The sequence below is a fragment of the Callorhinchus milii genome, unplaced genomic scaffold (assembly GCF_018977255.1).
Source record: "Callorhinchus milii isolate IMCB2004 unplaced genomic scaffold, IMCB_Cmil_1.0 Scaffold71, whole genome shotgun sequence".
NCBI classification, from domain to species: Eukaryota; Metazoa; Chordata; class Chondrichthyes; order Chimaeriformes; family Callorhinchidae; genus Callorhinchus; species Callorhinchus milii.
The window spans coordinates 153,826-169,909 of record NW_024704812.1 but is presented as its reverse complement, the minus strand read 5'-3'; the positions used below and the strand labels follow the sequence as shown (position 1 = coordinate 169,909).

General features: G+C 49.0%; 1 protein-coding gene across 1 annotated transcript; it reads left to right on the top strand.

The window, feature by feature from the left end:
• Positions 1 to 1,220: 1,220 nt before the first annotated feature.
• Positions 1,221 to 12,892, top strand: LOC121851609 (hemicentin-1-like). The gene is made up of 12 exons (XM_042345651.1): positions 1,221 to 1,310; positions 2,302 to 2,625; positions 3,731 to 4,015; positions 4,650 to 4,940; positions 5,703 to 5,987; positions 7,893 to 8,183; positions 8,720 to 8,959; positions 9,300 to 9,614; positions 10,043 to 10,141; positions 11,210 to 11,265; positions 12,042 to 12,086; positions 12,762 to 12,892. The coding sequence occupies exons 1-12, from the start codon at positions 1,247 to 1,249 to the stop codon at positions 12,822 to 12,824; spliced, it is 2,358 nt and encodes a 785-aa protein (XP_042201585.1). The 5' UTR covers positions 1,221 to 1,246; the 3' UTR covers positions 12,825 to 12,892.
• The last annotated feature ends 3,192 nt before the right edge of the window (positions 12,893 to 16,084 follow it).

Below are 16,084 nucleotides of genomic sequence, written 5' to 3'. Positions count from 1 at the left end.
AGGATGGGGGTTGGGATCAGGAAGGGTAGAGGACGGGGAGGAGGAAGGTAGGACGGTGACCAAAGGTGTGATGGTCGAAGAGGAAGATCTTGAAACTGGCCTTGAAGGAGGCGAGGGAGGGGGCGGAGAGGCTGAAGGCCCGACAGCCAATGGTGGGGGAGGCGGGTGGGGGATGTGAAGCCGGCCGGAGCCTACTGAGTGGAGAGAGTGGACAGGTTGGTAGGGGGTGAGTTAGGAGTTCACAGAGGTGGGGGGGAGTGAGGCCATGGAGTGCTTCGAAGGTGAGGACCAGGAGCTTGAACTGTACTCTCTCAGTGATGGGGAGCCAGTGGAGCCGGGCGAAGATGGGGGTGATGGGGTAACGAAACATGACCCTGAACACATCCCTAAACAGTCACTGAACACATCACAAAACACACACTAAACTTGTGTCTCAGTGAGTATCTTGTGGAGTCCCTGTAGCTCAGGGGTTAGAGCGCTCGCCTCGCAAGCGAACGGATCTGGGTTCGATTCCCAGGTGTGTCAGGGCAAACCCTTAAGCAAGTTTCCTTACTCCACACACACACTTTTTACTCACACCCCTGTTTACCAGCAGTCAGTAGGAACCCGGTCGTCAGTTGATTGGCGGAATGCGTTTCTGGGGGTAATAATAACTTCAAAAAAATAACAATAATGTGGTCACTCAATCCACAACTGTTTGTGGAGACGTCGCTGTGTGCAATTGGCTGCCATGTTTCAGCCGCCAAAACACACAGTCACTCCACTTTACAGCGTATCCTATGAAGCGCTTTGAGGCATCTCGAAGATGTGATAAGGCACCGTATCAAATGCAGGATTATTAAAAAAAAAGTTAACTATTGGGTCATATAGTTTGTGGAACATTGCTGTGCGCAATTAGCTGCTGCGTTTCGCCCACCAAACACACAGTCACTACAATTCACAGTGTATTCTGTGAAGTGCTTTGAGACATCTCAAAAATGTGATAAGGCGCTGCGTCAAACGCAAGGACTATTATTATAATAATATTAAAAATAGTGAGGGTGTAAAGTGTGTCTTACAGGAAGTAAAACTATTCATCTCATAAATTAACATATTTATTCCTGACAAAGTGAAAGTCCACCGGGTGCCATTAGAGCCAGTGTCAGGGTCTCCCTACAGTAACAGTAATGATTAACAGCAGACTCTGCCCTGCGTTCAGGTGACAGCCCATATCCAGTTTGTCTCTGTCTCTCTCCCTAACGTGTATATGTGGTGGTTTCCAGCCGCGAGGATGTTGGTGGCTGCTCTGCTCATTCTGGTCACTAATTTGGGTGAGTTACTGGTAACAACATAAGCAAAGGTCCATCTCGTTCATCTCCCACCGTCCTGGCAGTCGCTACACATGTCGTGTCCCAAACTATATACTGTGTGTCTGTGTGTGTGTGTCTATATACTGTATCCTGAGATATTATTTTCTTGCAGAAATCTATCCAATTTGATCTTGAAATAAATGACATTTTCTGCTTCCGCCGTCTGTCTCCTTCGGGATCCCGTTTCCCACTCTCTCACTGAGGTCGTGTTTCCACAGAATTGTTCTGAATTGTGGAGTCCTGTAGCTCAGTGGTTGGAGCACTCGCCTCGCAAGTGAGAGTCCTGGGTTTGATTCCCGGGCGGCACAGGGCGAGAGGTTGGGCAAGTTTCCTTACTCCACACACACGCGCCTCTATTTACCGAACAATAAGTAGGAACCACTTGTTGGTCGGTTGGCGGATCGCTTCTCTGGGGATAATAATTCCTTCAAAATAAAAAAAATTGGTCACTCAATCCACAGCTCTGTGTGGGACACTATTGTGTACAATTGGCTGAAAGGGTTCACCCACAAAATATACAATAATTCAATTTACATTACACCCCGTGAAGCGCTTTCAGACGTCTCAAAGACGTGATAAGGCACTATATGAAATGCAAAGATTATTATTATACTATTAATAATCATTCCATTTATACAGTGTGCACTGTAGTGCCCGCAAACAGTCATGGTTTGAGTCATCAATTTATTACTTTTTTGAAGGAATTGTTATCCCGATAAAGCCTCTAATCGGTTAACAACCGGGTTCCTACTTACTGCGAAGCAAACAGAGGCGTGTGTGTGAAGTAAGGAAACTGCCCAACGTTTCGCCCTTCCGCCCGGGGATCAAATCTGGGTCTCCTCACTTGCGAGACGAGTGCTTGAACAATAACTGCAGGATTATTATTAATATTATTATTTTTATATTGTGAGATTTCCTGGAGATTGACTGTTGTGTGTGTTGTGTGTTACAGAGCAGGTGGGAGCTTTCAGTCTGACCGTCACTGAGAGTCACATAGAAGCCACAGCCGGACAATCTGTGTACTTCCTGGTAATGCCCAGTGAACAGGGAAGTTTTACTATAACATGGACAGTCAACACCAGCTCCACAATCGCAGCAGCACAGGGAACAACAGTGAAGTACTATGGAGACTACCAGGGTCGGGCTGAGCTTTACCCCAACAATGCCACTCTACGTCTGGACACAGTGACTCCGGCTGATTCCGGTTCGTACTCAGTGACTGTGTTTGAATTAAACCACGGATCAGCCTCAGCAGCTTTACAACTGCGTGTTCACAGTGAGTAAACAACAACAACAACTTACATTTACACCACATCCCTCACGTGGGGTAGCGTCCGAGAGCACTTGATAGGGGCAGAATCTGACCCCGAGCCGGTGGGAGAGGGAGGGGGGAGGTGACGGTAAACACAATCAAAAAGGAAGGATATTAGGTGGGATTTGAAGGTGGGGAACGAGAGGGGGAGACGGAGGGATTGACAGGGAGAGAGTGACAGACTTTCAGGGCGTAACAGCTGAAAATACAGCCACCGATGATGGAGCGGAAGGGGCCGAGGGGCAAACAGGAGGGTGTGATGGCCCCCGGACCGATTTCATTTCATTCATTCAGCTCAGTGTGGTCCAACAGGCGGTACATGGGCTGTCAGCTGCCCGTTGGTGATTTTGTGCGGCCGGCGACCATTTGCAATGTTCCAACTTCCTCTCCCCCACCCCTCCCTCCCTCCCTGGGGAACGTCCTCACAGGGCAGTGGCAGGAGCCGGCGTTTGGGAGAATCCAGCGAGCAGAGCCCTTACTGCAGTCTGTCAGGAAGGCAAATGAGTCTCTTACCAACTGTGTCCTTGGGCTCCTACCACTGCTGATTGGGAGAGAGTGATTGGGAGAGAGAGAGGGGAGAGAGAGAGGGAGAAGAGAGGGAGGCATGAAAGATAAGGGGGAGAGAGGGGAAGGGAGAGGGGAGAGAGGAAGGGAGAGAAGGGGAAAGAGAAGGGGGAAAGAGTGGGAAAGAGAGGGCAAGGTCGGGAAGAGTGAGAGGGGAGAGAGGGAATGAGAGAGTGGGGTTGGGGAGTGGGTGGTGGGGAGAGAGGAGGAGAGAGAGAGGAGCAGAGACACACTTGCTCTGCCTTCCTGATAGACTGCAGTAAAGGGCCCATTTCATCTCATTCATTAAGCCAATAAACCTGGACTGTGAGCTCCCAGAGTGTGACTTTAAACCATAAAATTGTGCTACCAAATGAGCCAGACTGAGACCTGAATAAACAGTGAATCATAACAAACAGCGTCAGAAATAAAGTGTAGGGTTCAGCAAAGTGACTCTGAACAGATCTGTGTCAGTGAAGTGAATTGGAACAAGTTTCTGAATGAAATGAAATGCGTTATCTTACAGCCCTGGTGTCCAATGTGAGCATCAGCCTGAGTCCAGACAAGGAGATATTTATCGAGAATGAAGACACAGTGACACTGAGATGTACAGCGATGGGATCGTTCCCCACCTATTCCTGGGCACTGGATGGAAACCCGTTACCTCTAACCCCACGTTACACACTGTCTGCAGATAATAGCACTCTGACAATCAGCCCCGTACACAGGAGCGACAGTGGAGGGTTTATTTGCACGGCCAGTTACCTGGTGGGCAGTGACAGCAGTAAACCAGTGAAGCTGGTGATAACTTGTGAGTATATTTGCTCTGTTGTGTTAAAACCAGATCAACGTGAGCTGAACAGGACAGTGCAGTTGGCCCACGTATATCCCTACTTGTTCCAGCCTGGCTCAGCTCTCTATAAGTCAGAAGGTTGTGGCCTCACGTCAGTACTTGGAACTCATGTAGTCCAGACTGAAGCGCCAATGCAATGCTGGAATATTCTACATTGGGGTTTGATGCTGTGAATAGAGAAACAAACAGTGGGGTCCTGTCGTGGTTGGAGCCCTCACCTCGCAAGTGAGAGCACTTTGGTTTGATTCCCACCAATCGACTAATAACCGGGTTCCTAATTACTGCTCAGTAAACAGACGGTGTGTTTGGGAGTAGGGAAACTTGGCCGACGTTTTTCTCTATCAATAATATAATAATCCTTGCATTTGATACAGCGCTTTTCACGTCTTCTGGACGACTGAAACGCTTCACAGAATACACTGTAAAGTGAATTGACTATATGTTATGAGCAAAACGCAGCAGCCAATTGCACACAGCAGCGACCCACAAACAGTCAGAGGTCTGTGATACATGTAAAAAGACTGTTTCTCTCACACTATCATCTGCCATCCATTTATCTATCTATGCCATAGTTTAATGCTTTTTCTTTCAGATGGCCCTGATCCACTCACCTTTATTGTGAGTGGGCAGGTGATATGTGACAGTTTGGTCCCAGGACAGTACTGTGGGAAGGAGGGAGATTTGATGACCCTCAACTGTCAGACGAAATGTTTCCCAGAGTGTAACTACAGGTGGACACATAACACCACAGTCATTGCCGGCAACACCTCACAGCTGCCTATAGAGAGCCTCACGTTCAACAACAGCGGGGATTACACTTGCAATGTGAAGAATGATTACACCACGATTAGCCGCACGGAGAAGGTTTCAATCCTCGTGTACAGTGAGTTAGTTATCTCAGTCAAAAATGTCATGGTGTAAACAACAACAGTGGCTTTCATATCAGGACGACGTCCCAAGGCACTGGATAGTCAGGGATCCGCACTCGAGGTGGGGGTTGGGATAAGGAGGGGTGGAGGGCGGGTAGGGTTGGAATAGAAGGATGACTGGAGGCATGGCCGGTCGAAGAGGAAGGCCTTGAAATGGGTCTTTAAGGTGGCCTGGACTTGGGTATAGAGAGCACAATTGCCAAGTTTGGAGCCTGGGCAGGACTGGGGTGATGGGGGTACAGAGTTTAGTGTGTGATCAGGAGCCACACACATGATACTAAGCTAAGAAAAGTAGTAAACAGTGAGGAGGAGAGTAACAGACTGCAAGAGGACATAGACAGACTGGTAACATGGGCAGACATGATGAAGTTTAATGTGGAGAAGTGCAAAGTGATGTATTTTGGGACGATATACTGTAAAGTGAATTGCCGGTCTATTTTGTGGGCGAAACTCTGCAGCCAATTGCACACAGCAGTGTCCCACAAACAGTCGTGGATTGGGGCAGAGAGGCTGAAGGCCCAACCGCTGATGGTGGGGCAGGTGGGCGGGGGGCATGAAGCAGGCCGGAGCCCGCTGAGCAGAGGGAGCGGAGGTAAGGAAAGAGGAGTGAGGTTGTAGAGGACATTGAAGGTGAGGACCAGGATCTTGAACTGAAGCAGAACAGCTTTGTGTTAAGTAAAGTAAATCCGGATGAAATGAAACACTTTATCTTACAGCTCTGCTGTCCAATGTAAGCATCAGCCTGAGTCCAGACAAGGAGATATTTATCGAGAATAAAGACACAACGACATTGAGGTGTACAGCGATGGGATTGTTCCCCACCTATTCCTGGGCACTGGATGGACACCCGTTACCTGTAACCCCACGTTACACACTGTCTGCAGCTAATAGCACTCTGACAATCAGCCCCGTACACAGGAACGACAGTGGAGGGTTTATCTGCGCGGCCAGTAACCCGGTGAACAGTGACAGCAGCAAACCAGTGAAGCTGGTGATAACTTGTGAGTATATTTGCTGTGGTGTTAAAACCAGATCAACGTGAGCTGAACAGGACAGTGCAGTTGGCCCACGTATATCCCTACTTGTTCCAGCCTGGCTCAGCTCTCTATAAGTCAGAAGGTTGTGGGTTCAAGCCTCACGTCAGTACTTGGAACTCATATAGTCCTTCCTCCACTCATAGAAACACACATAGACATGGCTCTGCTGACCTGCAGTAAGTGGGAACCTACTTGTCAGTTCATTGCCGGATCACTTTCTGGAGGTAATAACCACTCCATAAAATGTCAACCAATTGCACACAGCAGTGTCCCACAAACAGTTGGGGATTCAGGGACCAATTCATTAATATTATTTTTTGAAGGAATTTTTACCCTCGGAAAAGCGATCCATCAGTCGACTAACAACTGGGTCCCCACACACTGCGAGGTAAACAGAGGCGTGCGGAGTAAGGAAACTTGCCCAATGTTTTGCCCTATAAATAATATAATAAACCTTTCATTTGATGCCGCGCTCTTTACGTCTTTGAGACAACTCAAAATGCTTCACAGAATATATTGTAAAGTGAATTGACTGTATATTTGTGGGTGAAACACAATTGCACACAGCGTCGTCCCAAAACAGCCGTGGATTGAAGTGCCCAATTTACTATTAGTTTCTTTCTGGAGGGGTTATTATCAGGCGTGTGGAGTAAGGAAACTTGCCCAAGCATTCGCACCCTGATGGGAATTGAACTCAAGTTCACTTACGAGGCAAATGCTCTAACCACTGAGCAACAGGACTCCACTATTGTTATTATCATTGAAGAGCCGCTGTTTGGATGAGACGTTAAACTATCTGCCTGTTCAGGTTAAAGATCCCATCACTATCTGAGTGTCAATCGGCCACTTGACTGTAGAGGGCCCCACAGACAAACCTAATCTCCCCACCAGACTGCAACACCCACACTTGAGCCCGAGAGGGAGTTTAGGGACCAGGAGCAGGAACCCCGACTCGCTTTAAACTCCATGACCCAAAGTCAGCCTCACGTGACCTGAGCTGCAATAACAGTAAAGATAATAACAATAATAATGATCATAGTCATGATCATCAGAATAATAATCATTCTTGCACTTGATATATCGCCTTATCAAGCGAGAGGACCTGGGTTTGATTCCCGCGCAGGTCAGGACGAAAGCTTAGGCAGGTACATTACTCCACCCAACACTCGCCCCCACCCCCACCCCCCACACACATACACCCCACTGTTTAGCAGCGCCAATGTCTTGGGACGTCCTCCCGACGTTAAGGACGCCCTATAAATGTAATATTATTGTTGTTGTATTTTGTTGTTTACCTAACAGTAAGCGGGAACCCTTGTTAGTCGATTGCCAGATCACTTTTCCGAATGTATTAACCCCTCCAAAAAAAACACCTCCTCACGTCTCAAATCACTTCACAGAATATACTGTAAAGTGAATTGACTGTATATTTTATGGATGAAACACAACAACAACAACAGGATTACATTTGTATAGCGTGTTTCACATCGGGAGGATGTCCCAAGGCACTGGACAGTGACAGCATTTCAGACCCGAGCTGGAGTCACGGGGGGAGAAGGGAGGGGCGGGGAAGGGGGATGGCCGATGGCATGGTCGAAGAGGAGGGTCTTGAGGCGTGACTTGAAGGAGGCTAAGGAGGGCGTGAAGCGGAATGACTGGGGGATAGGATTCCAGAGGTTGGGGCAGAGTGGCTGAAGTCTCTCCCGCCAATGGTGGGGTGGGTGGGTCGGGGGACGGCAGCCAATTGCGCACAGGAGGGACCCACAAACAGTCGGAGGTCTGTGATACATGTAAAAAGGCTGTTTCTCTCACACTATCATCTGCCACCCATTTATCTATCTATGTCATCACTTAATGTTTTTCTTTCAGATGGCCCTGATCCACCCACAGTATATATGAGTGGGCAAGTGATATGTGACAGTTTGGTCCCAGGACAGTACTGTGGGAAGGAGGGAGATTTAGTGACGCTCAACTGTCAGACGAAATGTTTCCCAGAGTGTAACTACAGGTGGACACATAACACCACAGTCATTGCCGGCAACACCTCACAGCTGCCTATAGAGAGCCTCACGTTCAACAACAGCGGGGATTACACTTGCAATGTGAAGAATGATTACACCACGATTAGCCACACGGAGAAGGTTTCAATCCTCGTGTACAGTGAGTTAGATCTCAGTCAAAATTGGCACTGTCTAAATAACAACACATGGCATTTACACAGTGGCTTTCACGTCAGGAGGATGTCTCAAGGCGCTGGACAGTCAGGGACCCACATCTGAGCTGGAGGTTGCTATCAGGAGGGTTGGAGGGCAGGGAGATGGGTGTAGGAGGGTGACCGAAGGCACGGTCTGTCGAAGAGGAGGATCTTGAGATAGGTTTCGAAGGAGGTGAGGGAGGCATGGCAGAGGGATTGTGGGAGTTTCAGAGGGTGGGTCAGAGAGGCTGAAGGGGATGGGCGGGCGGGGAACATGGAGCAGGCCGGAGCCCGCTAAGCAGAGGGAGCGGACCGGTTGGTCAGGGATTAGGAGGTCACAGAGGTAGGGAGGGAGGAGTGAGGCCATGGAGGGCTTTAAAGCTGAGCACCAGGATCTTGAACAGTATCCTCTGAGGGATGGGGAGCCAGTGGAGCCGGGCGAGGGTGGGGACAACTCAAGGTGGAGCCAATAACTGGACTGTTTGTCTTTGCCTTGTTCAAGGGGCTCCCACACAGCAGATCACATGCGGAGCAGCAGATAAAGGAACAGCATTGGTGTTGATGTGCTCCTGGGCTGGTGGGGTGCCAGACTCTGTCCTTCAGCTGAAGGTCGGACAGACGATTGTCAATGCGACAAACGAGGGGAATGTCACCATCACAAAGGATCAGCTCAGCTCCCGAGAGATCTTCACATGTGTTGGACGCCATGTTGTCTCTGACAGTCAATGCTCTATAGTTATTGGTGAGGACTTGAGGGCTGAACAGCAACAACGATGACAAATTACACTTGTATAGCGCCCTTCACGTCGCAAACACATCCCGGGACGCTGCACAGTCAGGGTTTTTGGACCTGAGCTGGGAGTTGGGGTCAGGAGGGGTGGAGGGCAGGGGGGGGTGGGTTTTGGGGTGGGAGGGTGGCTGAATGTGCGGTTGGTCGAAGAGGAAGGTCTTTAGATGGGATTTAAGATGTCTCGATGGCGTGATAAGGCGCTGTATCAAACAGGAGGATTATTATTATTCCTACTGACTGTTGGGGTGACTGTGTTGCTGTTTTGCTGAACACTGTCTGTGCTGTTACACAGATAAACCCCAGAGAGCGTCAGGGTCTGAGCCTCAGGTGGAAGTGGGGAAGGAGGCAGATGTGACCTTAGACGTGTCACTGACAGACACAGTGCGGGTGTCAGACCCTGGCCTGCTGCCCGCACACTTTACATGGTCGAAGGAAGACAACTCCATCACTGGCTCTGACGGCAAGTTCATCATCACCTCAGGACTAACCTTCTCTAAACTGCTCATCAGTAAATTCCAGGCAACCGATCAGGGCACATATCAATGCCGTGTCACTAACGCAATGGGAGAGAACTTCTTCCAATTTGACGTGACTTTGAAAGGCGGAGGTAAGTTATGATATTTTGACACACACACAGACACACACCCACAGACACACACACACACACACACACACACACACACACGCAGACACACATAGACACACATACACACACAGATGTGCACCTCTGTTTATCAGCAGTAGGTAGGAACCCGCTGTTAGTCAATTGACGGTTCACTTTCTGGGGGTCATAATCCCTCCAAAAAAACAAAAAATCTGGTCAATCAATCCACGACTGTTTGTGGGTCACCGCTGTGCGCAATTGGCTGCTGTGTTCCGCCCACAAAATACACAGTTACTACACTTTACAACAACGTGATAAGGCGCTGTATCAAATGCGAGGATTGCTATGATTTACATGAGGTCTGTGCTGTGGTCTCTATGTTACGAGAGTATAATCTAATAGAGAGACAGTGAAGGTGTTTCTCTCCGCAGTGAATGTGGCCCTGATAGTGGGGACAATAGTGGGGGCTGTGGCTGTGGTGGTCATTGCAACACTCGCTGTGGTGTACGTTTACAGGAAACGTAAGGAAGGTGAGGCCGTATATACACAGGAAAACCTTTCACCTTCATGTTCTGTTGTTTATATACCAGTCCAGACCCCCTCAGCCACTCACCCTCTCACTGTCCTCTCTCTCTGCCAGTCTCTACCCCTCCGTCTCTCTCTATCTGTCTCTAGCCCCTCCATCTCACTCTCTTTCACTATCAGTCTCTCCCACTTTGTCTCTCTCTCTCTATCAGCCTCTCCCCCTCCATTTCACCCTCTCTTTTCTATCAGTCTCTACCCCTTCTCTCTGTCACCCTCCATCACTCTCAGTCTCTCCCTCTCCATTTCACCCACTCTTTTCTATCAGTTTCTACCCCTCTCTCTCTATCACCCTCCATCTCACTCTCTGTCAGTCTCTATCCATCCATCTCCCCCTCTCGCTATCAATCACTCCTCCTCCGTCTCACTCTCTCTCACTTTCAGTCTCTCCCTCTTTATCTCACTCTGTCAGTCTCTTCCCCTCTGTCTCACACTCCCTCTATTAGTCTCTATCCACCTCCATCACAAACTCAATCAGTCTCTACCCTCTCCGTCTCACTCTTCCTCCATCAGTCTCTCCCCCTCCATCTTTCTCTCTCTCTCTATCAGTCTCTCCCACTCCATTTCACCCTCTCCTTTCTATCAGCCTCTACCCCTGTCTCTCTATCACCCTCCATCTCACTCTCTATCAGTCTCTATCCATCCATCTCCCCCTCTCTCTTTCAATCGCTCCCTCTTTGTCTTTCTGTCAGGCTTTAACCCTATCTCTCACTACCAATCTCTCTCTCTCTCTCTTTCTCTCTCTCTCTGTCTCTCTATCAGTGCCTCCTTCTCCGTTTCTCTCCAAGTTCACCGGTTCAGCAAATGTACAAACTCTTGTATATTTTCAAGATTTTCTACGATTTCAAGATCCTCTCACTCGTTTTCAAACCCCTTCATGCCCTGGCACCTCCCTACCTCTCCGACCTGCTCACCCCCCACCGCCCCCACACCGGCCTCCTATTTGTCCCTCGTTCCCTCCATCCCACCATCAGAGGCTGTGCCTTTGAATAAACAAGTTGTTGTTTATTTTCCAGCCAAAACACAGCAAGAGACAGAGGGTGAACCATACTACGAGACCATTGATGTCAGAGTAAGTGCTGTGCAGTCCTGTCGCTCAGTGGTTAGAGCCCTCGCCTCTCAAGCGAGAGGATCCGGTTTTGTTTCCCGGACAGGGCAAAACCTTAGGCAATTGACTCCCCTTTGATACGACTCAAAGACGTGATAAGGCACTGTATCAAATGCAACGATTATTATTATTTTTGAAACCACACAGTCACTACTCTTTACCGTGTATCAAGATTTCAAGATCCTCATCCTCACCTACAAGGCCATTCACGGCCTCGCTCCCTCCTACCTCTCCGACCTACTATCCCCCTACCTACCTGCCCGTACCCTCCGTTCCTCTGGCTCCGGTCTGCTCCACGTCCCCCGCCCCAATCGCCCTACCATCGGTGGTCGGGCCTTCAGCCTCTCAGCCCCCAGGCTCTGGAACTCTATCCCCCAGTGCCTTCGCCGCTTCCTCCCTTTCCTCCTTCAAGGCCGGTCTCAAAACCTTTCTCTTTGACCGAGCCTTCAGCTCCCCTCTCGACTCTCTTCCCCCTCCTCGCTCCCTCCCTTCCCTCCCCTTACCCTGACCATTTCCCCCCTGCTCGGGTCATGACCCAACTGTGCAGCGCTTGGGACGTCCTCCTGACGTGAAAGGCGCTTTATAAATGGAATCTTGTTGTTGTTGTTGTTGTATCCTGTGAAGCGCTTTGAGATGTTATGAAGACGTGATAAGGCACTGTATGAAATGCAATGGTTATTATTATTTACTGCTAACGACATTGCTAATGAATAGCTAAACTGTGTTTGGTTATATTTTAGGCTTCCTCTGCCAATGTCTCCCAGAAGGATTCAGGCCCTTACATGGTGAGGAAACAAATGGCTGACACGGACAGTGTGTCAGCCCGGCTCAGTCTCTTGCTGTCCCAACTCTGTCCTTTACGACCCTAAACTGTCCTTCATCCCCTCATCCGTGCCATGACCTGATATGCCTTCCCCACCTCCGCCATATTGCCCGGCTTCGCCACTGTCTCTCACCGCAGGCCACCGAGGCCCTCATCCATGTGTTCACCACAAACAGGCTTGACTTTGCCCCCTCCCTGCTTGTCGGCCTCCCCAACGCCTCCCTCTACAAACTGCAGATCATCCAGAACTAACTCTGCAGCTCCCCATACCCCCTAACAACCTGTCCGCTCTCTCTGCTCAGCGGGCTCCGGCCTGCTTCACATCCCCCGCCTCACCTGCCCCACCATCGGTTGGGCCTTCAGTTACTCTGCCCCACCCTCTGGAACTCCATCCCACAGTCCCTCCATCCCACCCCATCACTCCCTCACCTCCTTCAAGGCCTGTCACAAGACTTTCCTCTTCAACCTGGTCACCTTCCTAACCCCTACCTCGCCACCATCCACCCCGTCCTGATCCCAACCCACAGCTCAGATCCAAATCCCTGACTGTCCAGGTCCTTGGGACGTCCTCCTGATGTGAAAGGTTCAGTGTAAAATGTTGTTAGTAATGGTCTGTCCGATCTGCATTGTGTTTCAGGACCTTGGAAAGCACCAAAAAGATATTTATCACAATTTACGTCGTAATGGCACCAGGAAGTAGATAGCTGTGACAACGTAGATCGATTTCAAGATCCTTTCAATCATCTACAAATCTCTTCAGGCTCTGGCACCTCCCTACCTCTCTCTCCGACCTGCTGACCCCCCCAACCCACTACCCACTGCCTCCTCTCGGCTGTCTCCGGCCTCCTGCGTGTCCCTCGTGCACTCTGATCCATCATGGGGGTCGTATTGTCAGACTTTGGAGCTCTCTCCACCGATCCCTCCGCCTTTCCCCCTTTCCTCCCCTCTCCTATCCTTCCCCCTCTTTTAGATCAAGACTGAAAATCTTTCTCTTTGACCATGCTCACGGTCACCTTCTGCCTGTCTCTCCCCTCCAACTGGCTCTGCGTCAGGCTCCACCACTCCGAGACGCTACCCTCATAAAGGGCGCTGTGTAAATACAAGTTGTTGTTGTTGTGACTTATCGGCTCACTGAGAAGTTAATGTTATTTACCAGGAGTTCAGTATTCAGGGTGAAACGTAGGGCAAGTTTCCTTACTCCACACACACACACACAGACACATACGCAGACACAGACTCACACACACACATACTCACAGAAACGCACACACAGACATACACACACAGACATGCACACACAGACATACACACGCACACGCGTTTGCCTCTGTTTACCAAGCAGTAAGTAGGACCTCGCTTGTTAGTCAGCAGCCAATTAATTGCACGTGCACAGAGGTGCCCCACAAACAGTTGCGGATTGAAGTGACCAATTTGTCTTTTTTGCAAGAATTACTATTATTACTATTATTATTAGTGAGAGACCTGAGTTCGATTCCTGGCCGGGCGAGGCCTTGGACAAGTTTCCTTACTCCACACCCTGATAATAATCCCTCAAAAAAAACAATAATAAATTGGTCATTCCAATCCACGACTGTTTGTGGGACACTGCTGTGTACAATTGGCTGCTGTGTTTCACCTACAAATGTAGTCAATTCACTATTCTGTGAAGCGCTTTGAGACGTCTAGAAGACGTGAAAAGCGTATATCAAATGCAAGGATTATTATTATTATTATTATTGTTGTTATTACCATTATTATCCCACTCAGCTGGTACAGGACAAGGTACAGGAATCTGAGGCCACGAGCCAGCTTTATGAGTGAGCTAATCTTACAATGGCTTTCACTTCCACATGAAATTAGTGCTTCAAACCAACTGAAACCTTTGATCTGTACAGCGATTAACTCCAGACATTCCTAACTCACAGCTCACTGAGCTCCGGGTGGTTTACCTGTCAGGGGTTTTATCGTTGGAGTCCTGCAGCTCAGTGGTTACAGCACTCGCCTCACAAGCGAGAGGACCTTTGTTTGATTCCTGGGCGGGTCGGGGCATAATGTCCTTATTTCACACGCACACGCCTCTGTTTACACTGCAGTAAGTAAGAATACGGTTGTTAGTCGACTTGTGGATTACTTTTCTGGGGGTAATAATCCTTACAAAAAAATAATATATTGGCTGCTTCGATCCACGACTGTTTGTAGGACACTGCTGTGCGCAATTGTCTGCCGCGTTTCGCCCACAAATATACAGTCAATTCACTTCACAGTATATTCTGTGAAGAGCTCTGAGATCTCGACGTGTTAAGGCGCTATATCAAATGATTATTATTATTATTATTATGGAATCACAGAATCTTACAGCACAGGCGGAAGCCATTCAGCCCATCGTGTCTGTGCCGGTTCTTTGAAAGAGCTGCCCAATCAGTCCCACTCCCCCGCTCCTACCACGTATCTCTGCATATTTTTCCTTTTCAAGTCCCTGTCCAATTCCCTTTCCGGCAGTGCGTTCCAGACCGTAACAAATCGCTGCGTAAATGTCCCCTCGTCTCCCCACTTCAATGACATGATAATTGGTTGCCGTGTTTTGGCTACAAAATACACAGTCACTCCACTCTACAGTGTGTTCTATGAATGAGATGTCTCGACAACGTGATAAGGCTCGATATCAAATGCAATGATTATTATGTTCATGTCAGGAGGACGTCCCAAGGCGCTGGACAGTCAGAGGTTTATACCCAGGATGGGGGTTGGGATCAGGAAGGGTAGAGGACGGGGAGGGGGAAGGTAGGACGGTGACCAAAGGTGTGATGGTCGAAGAGGAAGATCTTGAAACTGGCCTTGAAGGAGGCGATGGAGGGGGTGGAGAGGCTGAAGGCCCGACAGCCAATCGGTGGGAGATGTGAAGCCGGCCGGAGCCTACTGAGTGGAGAGAGTGGACAGGTTGGTAGGGGCTTAGTTAGGAGTTCACAGAGGTGGGGGGGAGTGAGGCCATGGAGTGCTTCGAAGGTGAGGACCAGGAGCTTGAACTGTACTCTCTCAGTGATGGGGAGCCAGTGGAGCCGAACGAAGATGGGGGTGATGGGGTAACGAAACATGACCCTGAACACATCCCTAAACAGTCACTGAACACATCACAAAACACACACTAAACTTGTGTCTCAGTGAGTATCTTGTGGAGTCCCTGTAGCTCAGGGGTTAGAGCGCTCGCCTCGCAAGCGAACGGATCTGGGTTCGATTCCCAGGTGTGTCAGGGCAAAACCTTAAGCAAGTTTCCTTACCCCACACACACACACACTTTTTACTCACACCCCTGTTTACCAGCAGTCAGGAGGAACCCGGTCGTCAGTCGATTGGCGGAATGCGTTTCTGGGGGTAATAATAACTTCAAAAAATAACAATAATGTGGTCACTCAATCCACAACTGTTTGTGGAGACGTCACTGTGTGCAATTGGCTGCCATGTTTCAGCCGCCAAAACACACAGTCACTCCACTTTACAGCGTATCCTATGAAGCGCTTTGAGGCATCTCGAAGATGTGATAAGGCACCGTATCAAATGCAGGATTATTAAAAGAAAAGTTAACTATTGGGTCATATAGTTTGTGGAACGTTGCTGTGCGCAATTAGCTGCCGCGTATCGCGCACCAAACACACAGTCACTACAATTCACAGTGTATTCTGTGAAGTGCTTTGAGACATCTCAAAAACGTGATAAGGCGCTGCGTCAAACGCAAGGACTATTATTATAATAATATTAAAAATAGTGAGGGCGTAAAGTGTGTCTTACAGGAAGTAAAACTATTCATCTCATAAATTAACATATTAATTCCTGACAAAGTGAAAGTGCACCGGGTGCCATTAGAGCCAGTGTCAGGGTCTCTCCACAGTAACAGTAATGATTAACAGCAGACTCTGCCCTGCGTTCAGGTGACAGCCCATATTTAGTTTGTCTCTGTTTCTCTCT

Coding starts and splice junctions, on each gene's coding strand:
- LOC121851609 (XM_042345651.1), top strand. CDS start 1,247: ATGTGGTGGTTTCCAGCCGCGAGGATGTTGGTGGCTGCTCTGCTCATT. Junction 8,184..8,719: donor GGTTTCAATCCTCGTGTACA/GTGAGTTAGATC, acceptor GCCTTGTTCAAG/GGGCTCCCACACAGCAGATC. Junction 8,960..9,299: donor TCAATGCTCTATAGTTATTG/GTGAGGACTTGA, acceptor GCTGTTACACAG/ATAAACCCCAGAGAGCGTCA.